At 39.3% G+C, this 19828-nt stretch overlaps 1 protein-coding gene across 8 annotated transcripts; it reads right to left on the minus strand.

The window, feature by feature from the left end:
- Positions 1 to 794: 794 nt before the first annotated feature.
- Positions 795 to 17810, minus strand: LOC111246824 (uncharacterized). 8 transcript variants are annotated; one of them, XM_086977943.1, is made up of 27 exons: positions 17234 to 17807; positions 16407 to 16582; positions 15699 to 15911; positions 15415 to 15485; positions 15235 to 15279; positions 14834 to 14959; positions 13899 to 14332; positions 13459 to 13609; positions 12698 to 12753; positions 12139 to 12371; positions 11457 to 11699; positions 10948 to 11151; positions 10373 to 10493; positions 10073 to 10176; positions 9518 to 9696; positions 9175 to 9247; positions 7932 to 8036; positions 6804 to 6974; positions 6237 to 6459; positions 5913 to 6001; positions 5183 to 5404; positions 4899 to 4999; positions 4375 to 4602; positions 4179 to 4257; positions 2215 to 2340; positions 1893 to 2071; positions 795 to 1058 (listed from the first exon to the last, which is right to left on the minus strand). In XM_086977943.1, exons 1-27 carry the CDS (start codon positions 17337 to 17339, stop codon positions 1007 to 1009), a joined length of 4110 nt encoding a protein of 1369 aa, XP_086834069.1. In that variant the 5' UTR covers positions 17340 to 17807; the 3' UTR covers positions 795 to 1006. The 8 variants fall into 8 exon arrangements, 7 of the variants coding, with proteins under 7 accessions (XP_086834069.1, XP_022652814.1, XP_022652806.1 ...); XM_022797079.2 differs by having other exon boundaries at positions 1889 to 2071; XM_022797071.2 differs by having other exon boundaries at positions 1907 to 2071; positions 10073 to 10170; positions 17234 to 17805.
- Between the last annotated feature and the right edge of the window lie 2018 nt (positions 17811 to 19828).

Genomic DNA, 19828 nt, shown 5'->3' on the forward strand with positions numbered 1-19828 from the left:
ACATTATACTATTGCCTAACTCAAATATTATCTTAGTATTAGCTTTACGGGCAGCGATTGTCGCTTTTGTTTATTGAATAACTGAAATTTACCTTTAAATGTTACTGTTGGTTTGATACAGCTCCAAATACGCTGATTCTTTCTACTGATACACATATGTTTTGCACGATTGTAACTTTCGTTACGTTATCGCTTGAAATTTTGCTAAAGAAGCAGTTTTCTGCTGTTTTCGCATTGTCCGCTCGAGAACGATATATTCAAATTGATATTTTCGCAAAATGGAGGCCATTAAGTGTTTTTGAATTTACAATTTTTATATTATTTAGGTACACTGCCCCGTCGCATGTAGTTTTCTCGAGCCAAAATCCTCTACAATGGCAGGTTGAAGGTGTCATGGAACCGAATAAATGTCCCAGTTGCAATTGTTCACTGTTTATGCGTCACCAATGAGTACAAAACTCCTGTTAATAACTTTTCTTTATGTTCCGAATTTTTCTGGGTACAGGTCGTTTGCAGACTCTGGTTCCTAGCACAAACATATTTTTGGCAGTCGTTTTCATTGTCAGATTCTGCTGTTTTATATGCAGCTTTACCCTTTGGAGAAGTATTGACATACCGGTATCTAAGCGGAACACGCAATAATAGGGTTAATGAGGTTTTTTCAATGCTTTATTTCCTTCTACTGCATTTCCCTTCAGCGTTGATCATTCTTTCTGGAATTCAAAGACCTTCTTGATTTCAAGCATAAGTCTAAACTAGCATCATATTCATTAAGTAGAACTATACGCAACATGTAAGACGTCATCCCAGCTTAAACGTGTTTATTTGTGAGTGTGTACAAATTTCCCTGATTTGCCAGTGCTATTAATAATTTTGCTTGTAATTGGAGTCGCTTCAACGTCCAGTATGGCTGCTCCCTATGGGGACGACCCTTATGTCCCCGTACTCGAGTCGCTGGTCTCCAGCTCAGATTCACTCTACTGACCTTCAGTTTCATCCATGCGAATTAAATATCCTTTCGTCCCATCCAGCAGCACCAGGTCTCCGGTCTGAAATATCTGAGTAAGGTTTGTTATGTCAACTTTGTGTTATCATCTTTTTATTGTTTTCGCCTAAACGTTTTATGTCAAGTATTGCTGTTAAGTGTTATTTCTTAAGGCTCATTGTGTCCAGCACGAAACGGAGTGTAGATGCCTATGTACTATGTTAAATCAACAAGGTTTGGGTTTTAGGTATGGTTTTGTCGCCATTAAGCATTGCTTCAAATGCCTGTGTCTTAGCATGAAACGGGCACCGTTTCAAACCTGGGAAAGCTGTCCCTGAAATGGAAATTTACGTAGCAGTAAACGGCTTTTATTTCTATAGCACAGATAAAAATACCATAAATGAAGTGAAAGTCTAGTGTATTCGAAAACTTCTACAGAAGACGCGTTCCTTAAAGAGTTTATTTTTCATGTGTTACAAAGAGCTACAGGACTTAGCAAGCAGCAATGTCCTAATTTGTCAAGTACTTATATCTTTTCTTCATATCTTTTTATTGTACATCTTTATCATTCAGGATACCTTAATATCTTAGGACCTGACAAATAATTTGATAGCATACAGCCATGCCTTTCGAATCTTCCTGTAAGCATTTATTTATTAACTTTTATGCTCACAAAATACCATTGTAAGTTGTACTTGGCCGTCGAAAGGACATTAACAAGACGTCTGTTTCGAAAACTCTTTAGAGGTACTAGAAGAGAAACAAGATTCATTGATCCAAAAAGCTGAGCAAGCAACATTCCCTCGTCATGTGAATTCTCTCCGTCTCTCCGATATTTAAATTATCCTAAACCATAGAACAACAGTGTGTATATCGAAGACTAATTCAATTATGAGTGATTACCTACTGTAGTCGAAATACCTTACTGGCGCCGGTAAGTCCGACGACGCACGGTAGGCCGTATCTGCGAGCTAGTACAGCTCCGTGCGACATGAACCCACCAAGCTCAGTCACGATACCACCGAGGATCGGAAAATAGGGGCTCCAGCTAGTATCCGTCGCGTACGTGATTAACACCTCACCTTGCTGATGAAAAAAATATATACAGATTTATATATCATAAATTGGACGAAAGCTGTCTAGATGTAGAAAACCACTTTTATTTGAAGTACAAAGTCAAAGTTATAGTATTTCTGTTGATTGATTGAATCAGAAATCAGGCAACAAACCTGGACAGTATAAACGTTTTCCAATTTCGAGATGACTCTTGCTCTTGCTTTAATTCTTCCTGCGTTAATGGGAAGGCCTTTCATTTGTACCACGTGGCCTTCGAATGTTGGAGTCTCCGATAAAATCTGCACATCACAGGAATGAACGACAGTTTTAATGCAATTGATATTTATGCCTGCATAGGTACACTAGGTTTGGCATGGCTGGCCTACTTCAAATAGTGTATCCTCGCGCAATGCGCAACGGTAACGCGTTTGTCTGTTATGCTTAGAGGCATCTTGCGTCCTGCCGAAACTTGAAGTGGGGGTGAAAGTCACCCCCTAACAGAAAAAGTATCCCAAAAGGGGCGACTAAAAAAACGGACGCCATACCAGGCACACAATAATGTTGCGTAAATAATAATTTAATGGGTCAAATCTGGGTCGTTTGGCGGCCATGTGTGCTCATACCGGAAAATGCTTACATTCTCAGCCAGTCAGTCCGACGATAATTGGTTTATATGAGCCAGTAAACCACCTTGTTCAACTACGTAGGATCTTAATTATGTACGTCTTCAAATGAACACGAACATTCAGCTATCCACAATCGCGTAACCCTTTCTAGAAAATGTATATAAACTTTTCTTAGCGATGCGTTTGCCTTTTGGGATCAGGTATGGCGACTTGAGAACTTCTTCACTAAACATTATATCTAGAACATTAGCCGGGAATATGCTCACAATAACCACATTTTGTGGAACAGGAGTGAGCCCGCGATCATTTCTGTGGTTCATTTTGGTATCGAGGATAAAACATTTACCGTGTGGGAAAGAAGTTCGAAGTGACCTGTTTCCTTACTTTAACGAGAACTGAGTAGTAAACAACGCCGGTGAAATTCCTTGGTCTAATTGTCCTCAGAGGGCGTCTGTCTCTCCTTGATGAGACAATGCGTGTTTGAAGTTTTCATAAACAATATGTGCGCTCATTCACATCAAATTTGTTTACCACTAATGAAACGCTTTCGAAATGCATTATCGGTCTGAATTGTTCTTCCTCTGTCGTGGACTTTTCGTTTTCCCGTACTGGAACCTGCTTCTTTTACCGCCGCTTACAGTACAGTGTTAACTTAGAGAGACACAACGAAGCTCGTTCAGCATGCAAAGACCATTAATAGCGACACATTATGATGAGTTTTTGTTTTGTTTTGAAAAGAATTGGACTTTCCTTTAATACGTGGAGAAGTGGAAGAACGCACGTTCGTCGGAACAAACAGCTTATCAAAAGTTCTTACTATCGGTGCCTACCGTTATATATATATATATATATATACTGTCCTTCAGTGTTCAGCTAATTGATCAAAATTCCACGTGCACGTGTGAAAAATAACTTCCGACATTGGCATATCTATAGTGAGACACTGTTTCAGTTTTGAGATATAGGACTTCGTGTCTGTAGGCCTTTCAAATACGACTGATTATTTATGACCACTTGGTCACTTGACTTTATGTACCGTGCAGCATGGGCCCAAGACAGTCGATTCAATCGTTCTTTCTACTTAATTACAATTGTCTATTCTTGTTTGGAATATCTGTTCCGCTATCTCGAACCTATACTACACCAGCGAATTTGTTAATTTATCTGTTCAATGTAAGTCTAAAATACAGCGAAAAAGCTTAATACTTAAATCAATTTTTATTATATTACAAAAGTAAAGCACTGTTTTGTTAATGGAAGTGGTTTTCATCATCTCAGTCTCTAACTGTCTAATATATCTGCCGTGTTAAATAATGAGTATTTCATATCATCGCCGTCAAGGATCGGTAACTTACAGATTTGAACTTAAGACAACAAAGTGACAATTTTATTCAGACGGCCATAAAGTTTGGAGTGTGGTGCCTGTTCTGTCGTGCCATTTAAGCGGATGTGACTCTTATTGATGAGCCGAGCATGTCAAATGGTTGACACTTATCAAAACTTTAACTTACCGGTTTCGGTATGCCACGAAAGTACTCCGGGAACTGCAGTTCAACAAATGTGGGGAATAATCGTTTGCGATAATGGGCCCTATAACAAAGGTAGGTAGTTATAAGCCACTTTTTTCAAAGATTTTCACACGTATATATATATATATATATATTTCTTCAAGTTGACGAAAATAAAGTGATTTATTAATTACAATACCTAGCAATAATAGCGGGGTCACGCGTTTCCATAATTTCGCGTATTTCGTTGATTGTACAGAAGAAGAGAAGTTCCTCTTCAGGTAAACGTCCCTCAGCGTGGAGCTTCCGCGCCAGTGCCCAACTCCAAAGTCGAGTTCCGTGTATAGTCGAAAGCCAAAGCGATTTAGTGTTTTCACAAACGCCAACAGATTTTCGAGAAAAGTACACTACGTAGCTCAAGCGAAGCCTAAATGGAATGATTCAATTGCAATAGCTCGATAAAAATAAGGTAGTTTTTTTGGTTTTTGGAAAAAAGGTGGTAGACAAAGAGCGAAATTCAAATAATGCTAATCATACTTTTGTCGTGTGAAGTAACCGGTACGGGTAAAGCACGAAGGTATTAATGTTGACAGCTTTCAGCCCTTACAAAAACAAGGTATTTTTATATGCTTAAATCCTGCGTGGTAAAGCCGCAGAACACCAGGATACATTTTCTAACTTTCTACGAGAAATGCTTCTAGGAAAAAAAGCGAATGCGCTCACTTTTGCCAAAAGTTTAGTTGACAAGTTAAGCCTTGCATGGCCTGCCATATTCCCTTTACGGGTTTGGTTTCAGAATCCCCTGAGACGTTTTGGATTATTGCCTGCAACACGGAAAAGTTTGATGAGTTGCGTAATACTGCAAAGGGCGGTTTATATTACAATACTCATTCTTGGCATAATCCATTCAATCAACTGAAGGAACTTTTGCAGACTGGTATGCTAACAACGTTTACGTCTAACTGCCTCATTACAGAGACTGATAATGACGTCCAGAAAAGCAATACCTGAAGGGTTGTGACAACAGGCACTGCGTTAAAAGCCCGTGGCTGGCGGTAGACGTCAAATTGATTGTGTTCTCGATGTCCATGTTTGTCAATATATTGTTGAAAGGCAGTGCTTGACAGGGGATAACTCTTAGCGTCTGTTAGCAGCGCAATTGCGTCGTCTTCTGAAGCGTCTAAAAAACTATCTTTTCCGATTTCCGACTGGATCACTCGCGAGAGATTCTGTAGGATTAAGTGCAAGTAGAAATTAATATATTTTTAATATTCTTATACGGCTTCGGGCGGGCCATAGTGCAGAAGCAACATTGAGTGGCTCGTAATATAGATATATACCTACTACTTTATGTTTAACTATTTCATAATCTAGATGATACTAAAAAATAAAGAATACAGGCGTAAGAAGAATCACAATAACCAGACAGACGCTAGATCCGATGACACGGCCGAAATTATTGAGGAGCGGGCAGTTCAAATCTTTTTACGGTTTAATTTGAAACGACTTTTAAAGTTAAGATAGGTTTTATCGATATCAACCAAGAAAGATTTGCGTAACAAGCTCCTTAGATGAATGTCATGCGAGTTAATTTAGTTGAATAGATTAACTTAAAACGTGTACTTTTTGTTAATAAAATACGGTGGCAAGTCAACATGGATTAAAGGTTCCCTAATGTTCGACAAACGGTAGTTTTAGGGATGAATAGCTTAGGTGTTGCAGTTCCTATAGTTAAACCTCGAGTGCTTTGTAGGCGTTGCAGCCGCGAACATCTTGAGCTGAGCCGAGAAGCTCAGATATGTTTGAGCATATTGTTTCTGTTGACTCTGCAAAAAGCAGAAAGATAGTACGACAGTTTGTAGGTACACGGCGTTGGTCCAGTCATTCGACGAAAAGTGTTTCGTGGAATAAAGAGATGAACTGAGACACTCTAAATACGACTTGAAGGAGTTGAGTGAATTTATTATATTTAATACAATTAAAAATTAGAGTATTATAATCATAATAATTTTAATTATAACTAGCTAATTCGGATAGTCATACGTGCGACATTATACACACCATTGCTAATTGACAGTAGGTAATTCACGATGTCACTTATCCAAAGCGACGACCCATAGAAAGCGTCTAAATGCTGTCGAATTCCGTAGTCAATCGTCATGTTAAGAGCCGTTATGAACCCATTGAAAAGTTCCTCAGCTGACATATTTGGTGAGGGAAAGCGGGCTTTCTTACGGTAGACATATCGATTATATCGCCAGATAACTTTTGCAAGCCACTTCATCTATATAACAAAACAAGTTAATTATTTATTTAAGTTACTATTTTGTCAATTGCATAGTTAGTTTTAACAAGGCTTAATCGAATTACCATTCTATGACTTCGGGCTTCATCACGCAGGTGGTTTCGCAGGATCAGGCTTGATTTCGGCTAGAAGATGCCCTTATCGTTTCTACTATAGCCTATAGAAATAGTATGATCGTTTTTTTGGATATGCGATAAACGATATCGCCTATTATCGATCTGCGTTTGTTGATCAGGTTCATACATTTCCAACGTGGTGTATTATGTAATGCAAAACAAATGATAATTTTAAAGCAAAGTTTAGGTCAATACATGTGAACATACCCGAATGACTTCATTTTTCGCTTCAAAAAAAGGCACATGCGGCGGCAGATCAGTTTTATCATTCATAATTTCGTGAAATTCAGGATTATCTAAGGCTCTCCCACAGAGATTGAGCATGACTGACTCCATCTGACGATTATCCATGCTGTTTACCTGAAATATTCGGATCGTCTAAAATCCGATAAATTTAAAAATGCTATTAATAAACAGAGTCACGCCTACGTGTGCTTCAAACGAGGTCTACTTCTTGAATGGATATGACGTTCTTGATTCTGTAACCAAGTCAGACACATCGTGTGTTATAAAAGGGTTTCAGGCTTAGAAAGTTTTTTTACCATTAAAAAGTGACGCAAATGTATCCAGGAAAAAACCACGACCAATCGAATGAAGACAGAATGGAAGATCTGTATTGTGATGGCATGTTTTTGCTCTCTTGAACGGGCATCCAGATACTATTAGGCTGTCTAAAAATGGGTTTGTCCGATGCCAAAGGACAATGTTTGTCATTGATTATTCGTCTTGCACCGAAGTCAAAGAGCTGCCGAAAAAATTCTAAGCAGGTATGGCCAGAAAGTACTATCCAAGAAAAATGGCGTGCTACGTTCAGAGATGGCATTCTCTATTTAAGGAAGGTACTTCTTTGAGTCTGACAAGGGCTGCCTTGAGCCACGGGTCAACAAAAATAGTTGTTAGAAGAGCTCATATATCTAAAACAAATTTCCAGTGCCGCTTTTTTAATATCAGTAAACGTCGCTATTACTAAATTCGATTTATTTACAGCCGACATACAGGAATACAAATCCGACATAGTTCTGAGCATGAATTGAACAAAACCATGGCAATGTATAGCTTAGTAGAGATAGAAAACTCTCTCTTTCCAACGGTATCGCACGATACCAACGGTATAAATGAAAAGCAGTGGGTAAGAAACGAAAACCACTATCGCCTTACGAACAGTCTAACATAACGATCACTTGTACTCATAATGATTCTATCAGTTACATAGAGACTCTCCTGGGGGCATTGGGCAACAGTTAGTTGTTAGTTTTAACGGAGAGAATGTTAAGATATAGATAGATTATGACAGACGACACAGCAACTTGCGTATTACATAGTGAGTTGATTTACCTCGGATAGATCGAAAAAGACATGATGATGTGAGCCTTTCAATAGCGCACCAACGTAGGGGCTCACTGCCGATCGTCGTTCGCGAAGCGACTTTCCCTTGGCTTTCTGAAACATAAATTATTGTATTGTTATTATGATTGTTCTGATATAGTTGGCCAGATGCCGAATAAATGACTGTACTAATCTGAAGAAGATAAGAGACGATGCTTTGTCTCAGCTTTTGTCATAGACAGGATTAAAATAACCGTACGCATTAGAAAAAGTAGATTTATATCCTCAGATTCTGCTAATTACTGCTGTGAAGTGATTATAATTTGCCAACTCCATTTTGTCTAATTTGTTACTCACTTCTGGGACACCCTATGCATTTGTAACTGCTGGCTGATAACCCTTGATTGTGGCATAAAAGCCCAAATCGTTTTCTCTGGTTGAAGTTCTGACCAACGCCCGTAAGGCGGGATGCCGGCGCAACGTATATATGTTTGGCTTGCAGTTAAACCTCCCTGAGCTAATACACAAAGAACGTCAGAAAACCCGATGTTTCTTTAGCATATAGGCATTGTTCAGCGACGAGATCTGTCTCAAGGGCTGCAAACAGATGTAAACTATGTTGTCATCTCAATCCGGTTCACTGAGATGCGAACTGATCTACAGGATTCGTAGGTTCCAGCTTTAAGAGCAGAGCTGGAATTTTTTCCAGGTAGCTAAGCGCACAGCTGAGCTACAGAACAACGTTATACATCTGATTTACACAATCTCTCTTATTAAAGTAAAAAGCTTTGACACCAGATACTGTGTTGAAAAAGACCGCAGTGTTCATCAACGTAGTCTGATCCTAAAATAATGTCTACAAGCAAAAGGACTGGGATCATCTCAGTGATGACGATGTAAGGTTGTAGTCTGGTGAATATTCCCTAAATAGATCAATAGGTTTCTTGGCGGAAACGGCTCGGGTAGTTAGGGCAAGAGCTAAGTGCATTCGCACAAACCTCCTAAGAATCAAGGCTACAGAGTTAATTACTAGAGCAATCTGACATCTGGGTGTTCAAAGGGGCTAGCCCGACAGGTAGGCTTTTGAGAGGGGCTGTCTGACATTTGGGTCTTAGAAGGGACCAGAAGGTCTGGGTCTTCGGAGCAACCACCTTTGCAGGTTGGACTATGATTGTATTCGACGAACTACTCCCCCCCACGAATCCTTTGCTGCGTTCACAGGGTCATATATAAAACGGGACTTCTTACGTACTTTTACGTAAATTGTGCACTCCTTTTTTATCATATCTGTGCTGAGGGGGGTCATAGCGGCATCTAGGATTTTCCTGCAATGTGCCAAAGGTTCAAGTAAGTTTGAGCGAAGATATTCATTTTGACATGTAGTGTGTGATAATAGAAGCACCTTTTTGGCACACGGAACATTACAAATTAACATATGATATATTTAACATTCATGTCGAAATCTTGGGAGGCCTAATTTAATGAACAGGCTTTTTTGAACGAACATGCTATCCATGTTAAAATTCTGAAGGATCCTATTGGAACGTCAGAGCAACTCGGCCTTTGTATTTTTAAAATTAACGGAATTACTTTACCCAATGTTGACCTTTGAGTAACACGCGTTCTCGTTACAGGACGGAATCTCCATATCTAAGGCGATTTCTTGGTCCGATAGTTTGTCCATGAAAGAAACTGGACGTACTTGGAGAAGGAAAACTATGTCGCCTTGGAGCGCCCACTCAATATAAAGGCAGTCGCTGTAGCATCGTTCCACCTAAGATACATAATATATAACAGAGTAATCAATAACTTTAGCCAGTAAAGTTTTCCCAATTACGAAAGAATCTTTACATGAGGTATTCAGATATTAATCAAAGTGAACCTGTAAATTTCCCACTAATTCAATACGATTCGAACATATTGATATCGACATTTCGATTATCCAGACGCTCAAATATATATATATGACTTACTAACTTTATATACGTCCCTACGTGAAGCCTAAAAACGCAATGAATCGTTAGCCACGAAACTTGTGTGTCTACCTTACAACTTAGGTAAGGATTTTATTATTAAACCCACAATTGGCCAAGAAATTATTTGACAAAAATTGAAATAAAGACAAACGTGCATTATCCTCAAGGTCTTACCTCAGCGCCGATATGCGCAAGTTGTGCAGCACGAAATGGACTGATGGACGGAGGAGGGGCTCCAGGGGAGGTCGAAAATTTTTCTTCGCGCGTTCCACCTGCATCTGGATTCAGTTAGAGTACCAGAGAGGCCAACGTGCTTATCGGGTATAAGTTCCTTAAGCTTGAGCAGTAACAAGTCAATGCTAATATCAGATTAAGGATACTTATTATGCAAGATCTATTTAGTAAAAGCTACAATTAAAATCAGGTTTGAGACATTAGTACGCGATAGCGACAGAAAATTCTATGACCTCTTACCTAAGCCCATGACGACCATGATATCTTTTTTCCCGACGTCGACGGGGTCCACAGTCATATTTCCGTTAATGTCACGTGATACGCATACGGTGTCCAAGTCAACTAGTTCGGATACAACACTCTAGGATAGAGACAAGTTTAAAAATGGGGTGAAACACCTTCGCATTTATTTTGTAATACATAAAAGAACCATTGTTTCAAATTTACAAGCAGTCTCCCTGGTGAGAGACTATACTAATAAAGAAGATAAACGCTGAGACCAGACATTGCCTTAAACTATTCCAATGATCCTTGACAGAATTATTCGCAACTAATATAGTTAAAATTATTTCAAATATTTCCTAAAATTGATGTTTTTGGGCATTATCGAACGCATTTATTAACAAATAAAATCATCAAATATTCATTTGAGGTAGTGCAATAGATGCTTCCGTTTAATGCCAACTGACAGCGACCTAAAGAAATCAATTGAAAAAAAGGTGTGTCCTTATGTAAATGTTTTTTCCACCGAAAAGCCTGACTTTTTCTGTTACCCTCAATGTAAAAAGCGCAATGGCTTTAGATTTTGAATTAACCTCTCGTTTTGACGCGATGTAAATTGTAGACGGATCACCAGTTACTGGGTTACAGGTAAGAATCAGCCCGGCGCATTCCGCGGGCACCATCTCCATGACAAGGACAGCCATTTTGCTCAGGAGTTTTTGTCCGTAGCGTCGTTTGTACTCAACAGCTGCGAAACTGAGTTGGGATGCCCAACATTTCAGCACGGCAGCTATTATCTACGTCACGCAAGCGTTCATAAAGAGAAACAACGAGATAAACAAAAGAAAGATAAGCGCACAGAAATGGGGGTTTGCATTCACAAAACCATTATTAAAAGTATTCATTGTTTGTTGAATCGAGCATAAATGGATGCATATGGTTACTGAGATGCACTCAGTTTTTTGGAATTGATTCGCGTTTTGTAATGGGGTAAAAATGAATTTTGTAGCTAGAAATTTTAGCTAATCTAAGAAGTTCAATCGCCTTGGAAGCGGCAGAATATAAAGGAGATGCAAATTTCGCGATTGTTTACGAAACCAACCTCTTTTTCCCCTTTAACTCCAAGAAACGTTTCCATTTGACTTGTCGCACACATATCCTCTAAGCCTTCGTCAGCACACGAACTTCGCACAGTAAAACGTTTCGACAAAAAATTTGGAAAAGTCTCTTGAAGTTGTTCAAAAATCTGTTTTGAAATGCAGGACGGCATAGCCTCACCCTCTACACGCCGTTTGCAACTATCAATGATCCGCTTTACCTCTGACACTGCTGAAGTTGATAGCACCTAGAAATGTTTCAAAGGAATGGATAGGCCCATTGGCACAGTTCCAAACAATGTCGCAAGTAATGATAAGGAATAAACAGAGCAAATTCTTTACCAGGATGCAACTCCTTAATGAACTTCAATTTGAATTAACTTACCTAGACATTTAACGGAATGAAGCAATGAGAGTCATTTTCATAGAATAAACAAGAGCTATAATGCATCCGAAACAGAATTGGCAAAAAGACTTTTCTAAGTTAGGCTTTTTTATGTACGTTGCGAGGACAAATGCCCGCCTCGTGTGGCTTTTGTGGTAACATTCAAAAAGCATACGAATCAGAAATCCCAAAGCGGGAATTTGTGAGGCGCTGCACGCTTAGGTTCATTTAGACAAAGGCAAGAAGATAGAGTCCATCAACGGTGGCTAATAGGTTCATTAAGAGGTATTATTACGGAGTACCTTGTTCAGGCCCTTCTCAAGAGCCGACATTTTGGGTGAATGCAGAAACCTGCAGAAGGCCTCGGTGGTAACCACAACACCGCCGGGAACCATAAATCTAGTTCGGCCATTGGTCATACTCGAAAGTTCGGTCAACACAGCTAAAGAAGAACCTTTCCTTCCAGCCAGATCGCAGTTTTTGCATTGTGGATCCGTAAGCGGTATTACGTATTTGGCTGGAACTGACGGGATTTCTGCCGAAAGGAAGCAAGGCGAAATATGCATCAGTGGAGTTTGTCAACCCAATTAGGGGTCAGAATTGGTAATATAAAATCTGCTCTGTCTAGAAACTTTAGATTTCTTTCTTCAGTATCCTTTAATAAACTCCTGGATTTGATTTTCAAACCGTCTATTAAGTTTGTTTTCTTAATATTAATCTTTGTATGTGCTATTCTTTATGAGCTACAATAGCACCTTCGCAGAGGATATCTAGGGCGGCATACAAAAGATGGTCTAAATGGGAGGGAACACTTAGTGGTAAGACACAAAGGCAATTAGTCTAAACTGTGGTCATACTTACCGAAGTCGAGCAAATTCAATGGTGGTTCGACGAGCTCGTCGTTACCGACTTCAATTCTGAAAAGACATATATAAAGTTATATTTGTTCCCGTCAATTGTCGAGCATTCCTGTAACTGGCTAAGACAGCTTAGATAAACAGAACTATACAGATCGTCCCAGCGCTTTCTATAAATAAAATAGTGAGCGAATGAAGTTCCTATCCTTTGTGACGATCGAACATTTGCCTAGAATTGGAAGACTCGGGCTTGTTTTCACAATGATAAAAGTAGGTCTCACGCTTAACTATTTATGGTAATAAGTGGTTAATGAAAATTATTTATGTGACGCTTGATTTCTGCGTCGATAAACGGAATTGTTGCATTTGGCACTTGAAGACTCTAAACGGGACGAAAAGAACCATGTTCACAGCGAGTAAAATTTGTAGAAATTTCAGCTCTCGACTACTGTTATTATATATTGTGCTATTAGCGGTATTTGTAATGTGCTCCAAAATGGCTGACACGGTCAATTTGACCACTATTTTAAAGCTTACTATTTTGACTTATCTGTTGTAAAGGAATTTTCAACGATCAAATCTGTAATATATGCATAAAAGCACGTTTGCTTGTAGATAGTAATCAAACTGCGTGTTTGACACTCACTAATTACTTATGCGAAATATTTCAACATAAAGGGTTGATGTATAGCTTCTGCAATACCAGTTTTCTACAAAAAAAAAGATGCCATGATTTTAGTATCTACATGATACAGTACCACTTACACGACCCCTTCGATGGTCATACCAATAGCCTTAATATCGTCAATCGTGGCATCGAATGTTGAAACCTGAAGTTCGTTGTTCCATCCTAAAGCGGACTTGAAGGACTCCAGTGGTACAGCCTCCGAACGCAATAGGTCATGGGAGAGTTCAACTGCAAATGCAGGCACTGATGATCAGCAAGAGCTGATCTCGCGTCTTAATAATCATTGAAATTTTCTTAATTAAAGTCCTTAGACTTATAATAGACGTTTATGATATCCTGTTTTTATAATAGTGCAGTAATAACAAGTTTGATACATAGTGGTCTAGGCTCGAGCCGTAGCGTAGGCACATTTCGTTTCGTATTAGGAGCTAGTCATTGAAGGCAATGCCTAGCAGCTATATCGGACGTAAAGCTCGAAACGTTCAGCCACCTATGATAATCGAAGTAGGATACTCACACGTCCGACATTTCAGCACCGGTGAGAGAAGGACGTCCTGTACATCTGCTTCAAGCCCCTGATCATTAAGGACTTTTTCTATCGGGTCTTTAAATCCAGATGTTCCCACAAAGCTGCCATAGATTAGCCCGCGGCCACTTTGCGCAAACTGCTGGGTGCTGATTTGCATCATTTGCCCTTTGATGCTAAAAATGAAGTTGTGTGAAAATCCATTAAGGGCAGGAGAATTTATGCCAAGTCGCTGAGGATGTCGGATGCGCATGAAATTGCCCCGTAGGCAGATTTCTTGTTCCTCAGCAGATGCGCCCAGCGTAACTGGTTTATGTTGTTCCGATGCCCCTGTAGAAGTTCTTGGCTGTGTACATTCTCCACCTATTATAAAGGTTCCTACGTAGTAACCGGTTTGTTCATAACCGTTCAACTGATCTCTACACCTGTCAAGAGTGGGATAATTAAAAAGCACTATGATTAAGCACTATAGGAAGCGTTAAGCATTACCCAATGCGATTTAACTAACAAAATCAATCTCAATTTCCAATTACACTTTCAAGTCCTACTATTCAACCTTAGACACAGCCTTCGTGAAATAACATTTTTCACGACAAAGAAGTTCATTCGTATCTCGGGAGACTTCATTCGATGCCTTCGCGTTGTGTTGGTTTTAATTGTGGGGTGATGCTTTCGGTCAATTTTGATCGACCGTCTATTGAATCGGGTATGCCAATAACAAAAAACTTTCTCTATAACATAACATGAAAAAGAAATGGCTGTTGTTTGTACAGCACGGCGTTTCTATGAGGCTCTAGGTTAAATTGGTGGCTTTACAATTATTATCTAAATAGAAGCACGTAGTTAGGCGTCAATAAACACATATATTGTATGCCTATAAGAGAATATAAATCGATTATGTATAATGTACTATATCTGACTCGTACGTTTCACTAGAAGCGATTGTATGCGATATCCGGTCGATGGTACTTCCTTTCTCTAGGCAGAAGTCCATCAGGCGTTTGATGGGCACCATGCTTATCCATTCCATCACATGACTCATAGAAAACCAGCTGAATAGGAAAATCATAGTGGAAAAATGTTCTATTAGAATGGCCATCGTCGTTATCCTTGACACGATTCGAGCGTTCTAAATAGAACCTGGCGCTCCCTCTTTACATGTTTAGAGCTTTGAGAAATTGAACTCTTTTATAGGTACTAGGTTAAGCTTGATTGAAGTCTGACTTTTTGGTAATAAGGTTTCGACTTAGAATGATTAATGAGCGTTGCTATTTCGACCACGATGTGAATAGTAAATATTTATTTTAACATAAAAAGTCGAACTTACAGAAGACCGACTCTGACGTGGACGGCTTGTCCGGTTTCCTTATTACTGCAAAGCATAGCGGTCGATAACTTCGTAAGATTCCTATCACTAAGTAGCTCGTCTATCAAAGTACCATAATTTTACATACAAAGTACACAAATGCAAGCCCATTTTATACACAATTGGCCGGTTAATACCTACATCAACATGTCATTGAAAACGATCCTCCATTTTCGCATAGGTTCCATGCATTCCAGACGCAATCCGCCTGCCTATGAAATGTTGCGTCCCGTAGTTTATTTTAGGGAACAATTAGTCTACTTTGACACGATAAAAGTTACTTAATTGAAGAAGGTTAAATAAAATAACTTCAAGTATCATGTATACCATAATGAGATTATCCGTCTTTTGATACATAAAAAAATGAACAATCAGATAAACAAGGTAATGTTTAATAAAAGCTTAAGCAAGAGTAAAAAGGACACCTGAAATGTTTTGCCCTGGCTGATATCCAAGGTCAAAACTCGACAGGCCTCGCTGTTAGCGTTCCTGCCGCAGCTGGATGAAACGAATGTACGATTTTTGCTGTCTTTGAAAACGATATGAATTTGTGCTCGTCTCTGTTCTGCGCGAACCATGCGGATCATTAGCAACTCTCCCGAGGTTCGCATTCCAGTTAACAATAGTTCTTGAGGACCCTGCGGGGCAAACCAGGACCCAGTGAGACGCATGAAAGATATTTTAACGCCTGGACATCTAATGGTCTTGCGTAGACAGGCTGGCAAACGGATACGTTCAGCCATTTAGCCTCAGTTAAATATTTAGATAAGAATTAATAGAAACCTTAATCTAGTCGAATGTCAGAGTACGGTGTATCCGTGCAAATAAAAGACAGCGGTTTTGCTACGTTTAGAGCCTTGACGCAGTATTCGCGGAAGGTCAACGTTACACGGACGGGCCATAGCTATCTTATACGATTATGGGAGACGATAAAAATGCTAACGAAGCCCCTAGCAACAGCAGTTATAGAAATATATATGGTTGAAATAACCTCTTTTTAACGAAACCTGTAATTAGGGTGAATACCATCAGCTTTTCATGCTATAGCCCTGTTGACATAGAATATGTACTATGTATACGCAATTTACAGTGAACTTTTAGCTAGAAAAGGACTTCGCTACAACTATACGAACCCCAAATTCGAGTGCGGCCTGGGGAATAGGATACTCAAGTCGTTTTTCTTCTTCCGGAATAAGGATGCCTCTGCTAACCGGGTCGGTGGAGCAACAGTCATAGACAGGGAACATTGATTGTCGAGCATAGCGAAAATAGAGGTGGCAGGCCAAAATCCGTGTTAGCTCTTGTAAAGCTAGTCGTAAAAATTGGCGAACGTTAGAAGGAGCTCGTTACTGCGTCGACGATGTAGAGCAACGTATGAATGTATGTGTGTAAATGTACAGGTTCAATGATGAGATTGAATTCTGCGATTGTGATGTATATGTTACTTATTAATACTAGGTTAACAAATATGGGGTTCATTAGCAAAAGTTCATCAATTTTATTTCGAGATTTTGGGGAAAATTTACTTAATTTAAAAAAAAAAAACATTTTATTAAATTATGCAAAAATTATAATGTATGAAAGATCCTAAGACTTTTTCAATAAATAATGCTTCCTTTTCCCAAACAGCTGTGAATTTCATTATATTGGACAATACGTTTTTATGCGCAAACAGATCCCGAAACGTTGGCATAGTGACTGCTGATACATAATTTGTTAGTTAAATTTAAGATAAGGGTGAAAACATAGTGCTGTACCCTCTTATTGAACCAGCACTAAGACAACTGCTAGCTCAGGGGAGCAAATATAAAAGCACTCGAATATTTACACATGTATACAATATTGCTAATTGAAAACACATAGCTAGTTACCAAACCAGCCATCGATTGACTTCTTCTAACTAGAATATCGTCTCCGCCATAAATTAGAAAGACTACAGTAGCAACGAATCGTAACTTACATATATCATCCCTAACTGGATAGTCGTTCTGCAGTAACTTAAGCAGCCGGACGAGAATGTAGCGTGTCGTCCTGACCATGAAGTTTTTCCGTGCATTTCCGCCCATGCTGTTAGCTCAATCAGCGTACAGGCGGGAGCAATAGACACACACAATACAATTCCAACTAAAAGACGATTTTACCTTTTTCAACTTACTTATTCTTGAGGCTTTTGTTAGTTGATACGTAACTGTTCCTATAATAATGTGTTCCTTCAAATGATAACTTTGAAACTACGAAACTTATCACAGATGATTGTAAAGTTTGACTTTGCAGCGAAAATGCCCGTTTTAACACAGCAGTCTCGACAGGCCAAATAGATACTATTGTGGCCTGACAGGTTGACAGGAAACCTTGTGACAACCGCTGGTTCTCCACTGAAATCCTATAACGAATATCCGTTTGCTAGCGTTCTCGCCGCAACAATGTTGTCGAGTAGGAGTCGTTCGCTCGTAGACATAGTAGACTGGCGATCACTACTTGCTTAGAATGTTGCTAGCAGTAAAGGCTCGATTCGACATTTTAATGTTTGCCGTCTTGTGGTAAACCACCATCGGTCAGAGAGTATGGCCTTGTATATAATCGTTTTATGGCGCTAGATTTACTTCTTCCGGCTTAGACAGCCTACTTGTACGAGGGAAAAAGGCGACGGATATTGACTTCAAGACGCGGACTGCCATCTACGTTACTTGTTTCTGGGCTGAACTGAAGATAGGTACAGGTGGATGCTGCGCGCGACCATCGTGATAGACAGATGTTAAGCTCGATGGTCTTATTTCGTGGATCCAATATGATGTGGTATTATTACTTGGAGATATCTGCTTTGACTTAAGCGTTGCCAACAAGGACGTCGTCTATCAAAATCATCACATAGCTAATAATTATGTACACCTTTGAATATCTTTTAGATTCGCTATGAGAAAAAATCATTTTCAATTTCGAGAGCATGATTTTAAGTTTATTCTCAAGAACAAATGTTGAAAAAGAGTTGATCCTAGATCGTAGATTAGAGTTTTGCAAAAAAACACACTCGCTAGGTTTTTCGAGTTGTCTACCTCATCGTATATTACCGTTTGTCGACATTTCAGTACTATTTTTGATTTCAACACGTAAAGCTAATGTGAAATGTGCAAGCTAATATTTATGGAAAATTCAAGAAGTGCTTACACTTTTCTAACTTTTTATGTATCTTGATAATATGTGTATCGGGTTCTGAACAAGCCCTCGGAGTTCTATCCTGATGAACTCAAGATAGCACTAACAGATCCACTTCATTGATTGTGTCGTGACTTCGACGTGGGTACGACAGGAAAATTGTATTACGCTAGTTCCGCTGATGACACTAATGCGGTAAATGCTGTCTAAAAACCGGTCAGTATAAATGAAACGGTAGGCAAAAGGCTGCAGACGGTAAAGTAAGCTAGGTTCCCCTCATGGGAATTTTTGAACGTTCCCTGTTATCGAAACAGCATCAAAAGGGTCGAAAGTACAACAACAAATCCCTTCTAAAACGTTCGTTGGAGGAAACAGGAAACACAGTACGACGGAACGCCCAATTTATTTTTTTATCTTATTTATTATTTTATATGTACTATTTATACGTTATATTTATATAAGCTGACAGAACAATTTAATACAGTTTTGATTCAGGTGACAAGTAATGGCTAAGAATATTACACGAGTTACAAAGATCAATGGTATTTCATTTTTTGCAAATGTACCCACTTGTAAACATTAAGTGAAAAAAAAAAAAAAATGTTACTCGTGTGTTTGTCTGTTATCTATAGGTTACATTTCAGAGCGTCCATCTTGTTTGTATTTTGTGAGGGCTTTGAAATGAGTGTGCGTCCGCATCTTTATCATTAAGACGAATAAGGATCCCTGATAATAATACGAGTAATTATGTCCAGTGAGTTACAGATCGATGTTAATTTTCTTCTTTTAGACCTCCCTCTGAGGGTTCGCCCTCGTAGCTGGCACGTTTCGGTCTACCAGTTAGGGAAAATACATATCCAGTGCCACCATCGTAATAGAAAATGTTTTTCAAGCTAGCCATTTCTTGAAAGTATCTTTCCCTATATGAGGCATTGTTTCGTCTAAGTTTAATTGTGAACTGTACTTTTGAGCTGCGATAGTAGCTTGAAGATCATACAAGTTTCCCTTCTGGCTCGTTTTGGTTTGAGGATTATGTGCTCACAACAGAACGCTATAATTTAGCTGTGGGCTTGCAGAGAAAAGCCCCGATCGACAGCGTTACGTACAGAGAATAAATGCTGGCCCATTTCTGGTATGAAGACATTTTTGATACCTCTCTGTCGTTGGCTGAGATGAGTAACGTGACAAAGTTTATGTCTGGGATCCGTAGTTGTTTACACGCGCTGCCTCACGCTTCGGTGTCCAGTCGCTAACTGGACGGTAGACTGAAGCTTTGAATTCACAATATTGTGGGCACAGCCAGCGTAGACAACTTGTCGCATATGACCATTTCGAACTCTGTGCTTTTTTGGGAAGATAGCAGGTTGTCATTCGTTTGTGTTCGTTATTGTGGCTTTGGCCA

Source organism: Varroa destructor, unplaced genomic scaffold (genome assembly GCF_002443255.2).
Source record: "Varroa destructor unplaced genomic scaffold, Vdes_3.0 BEIS01000001.1, whole genome shotgun sequence".
NCBI classification, from domain to species: Eukaryota; Metazoa; Arthropoda; class Arachnida; order Mesostigmata; family Varroidae; genus Varroa; species Varroa destructor.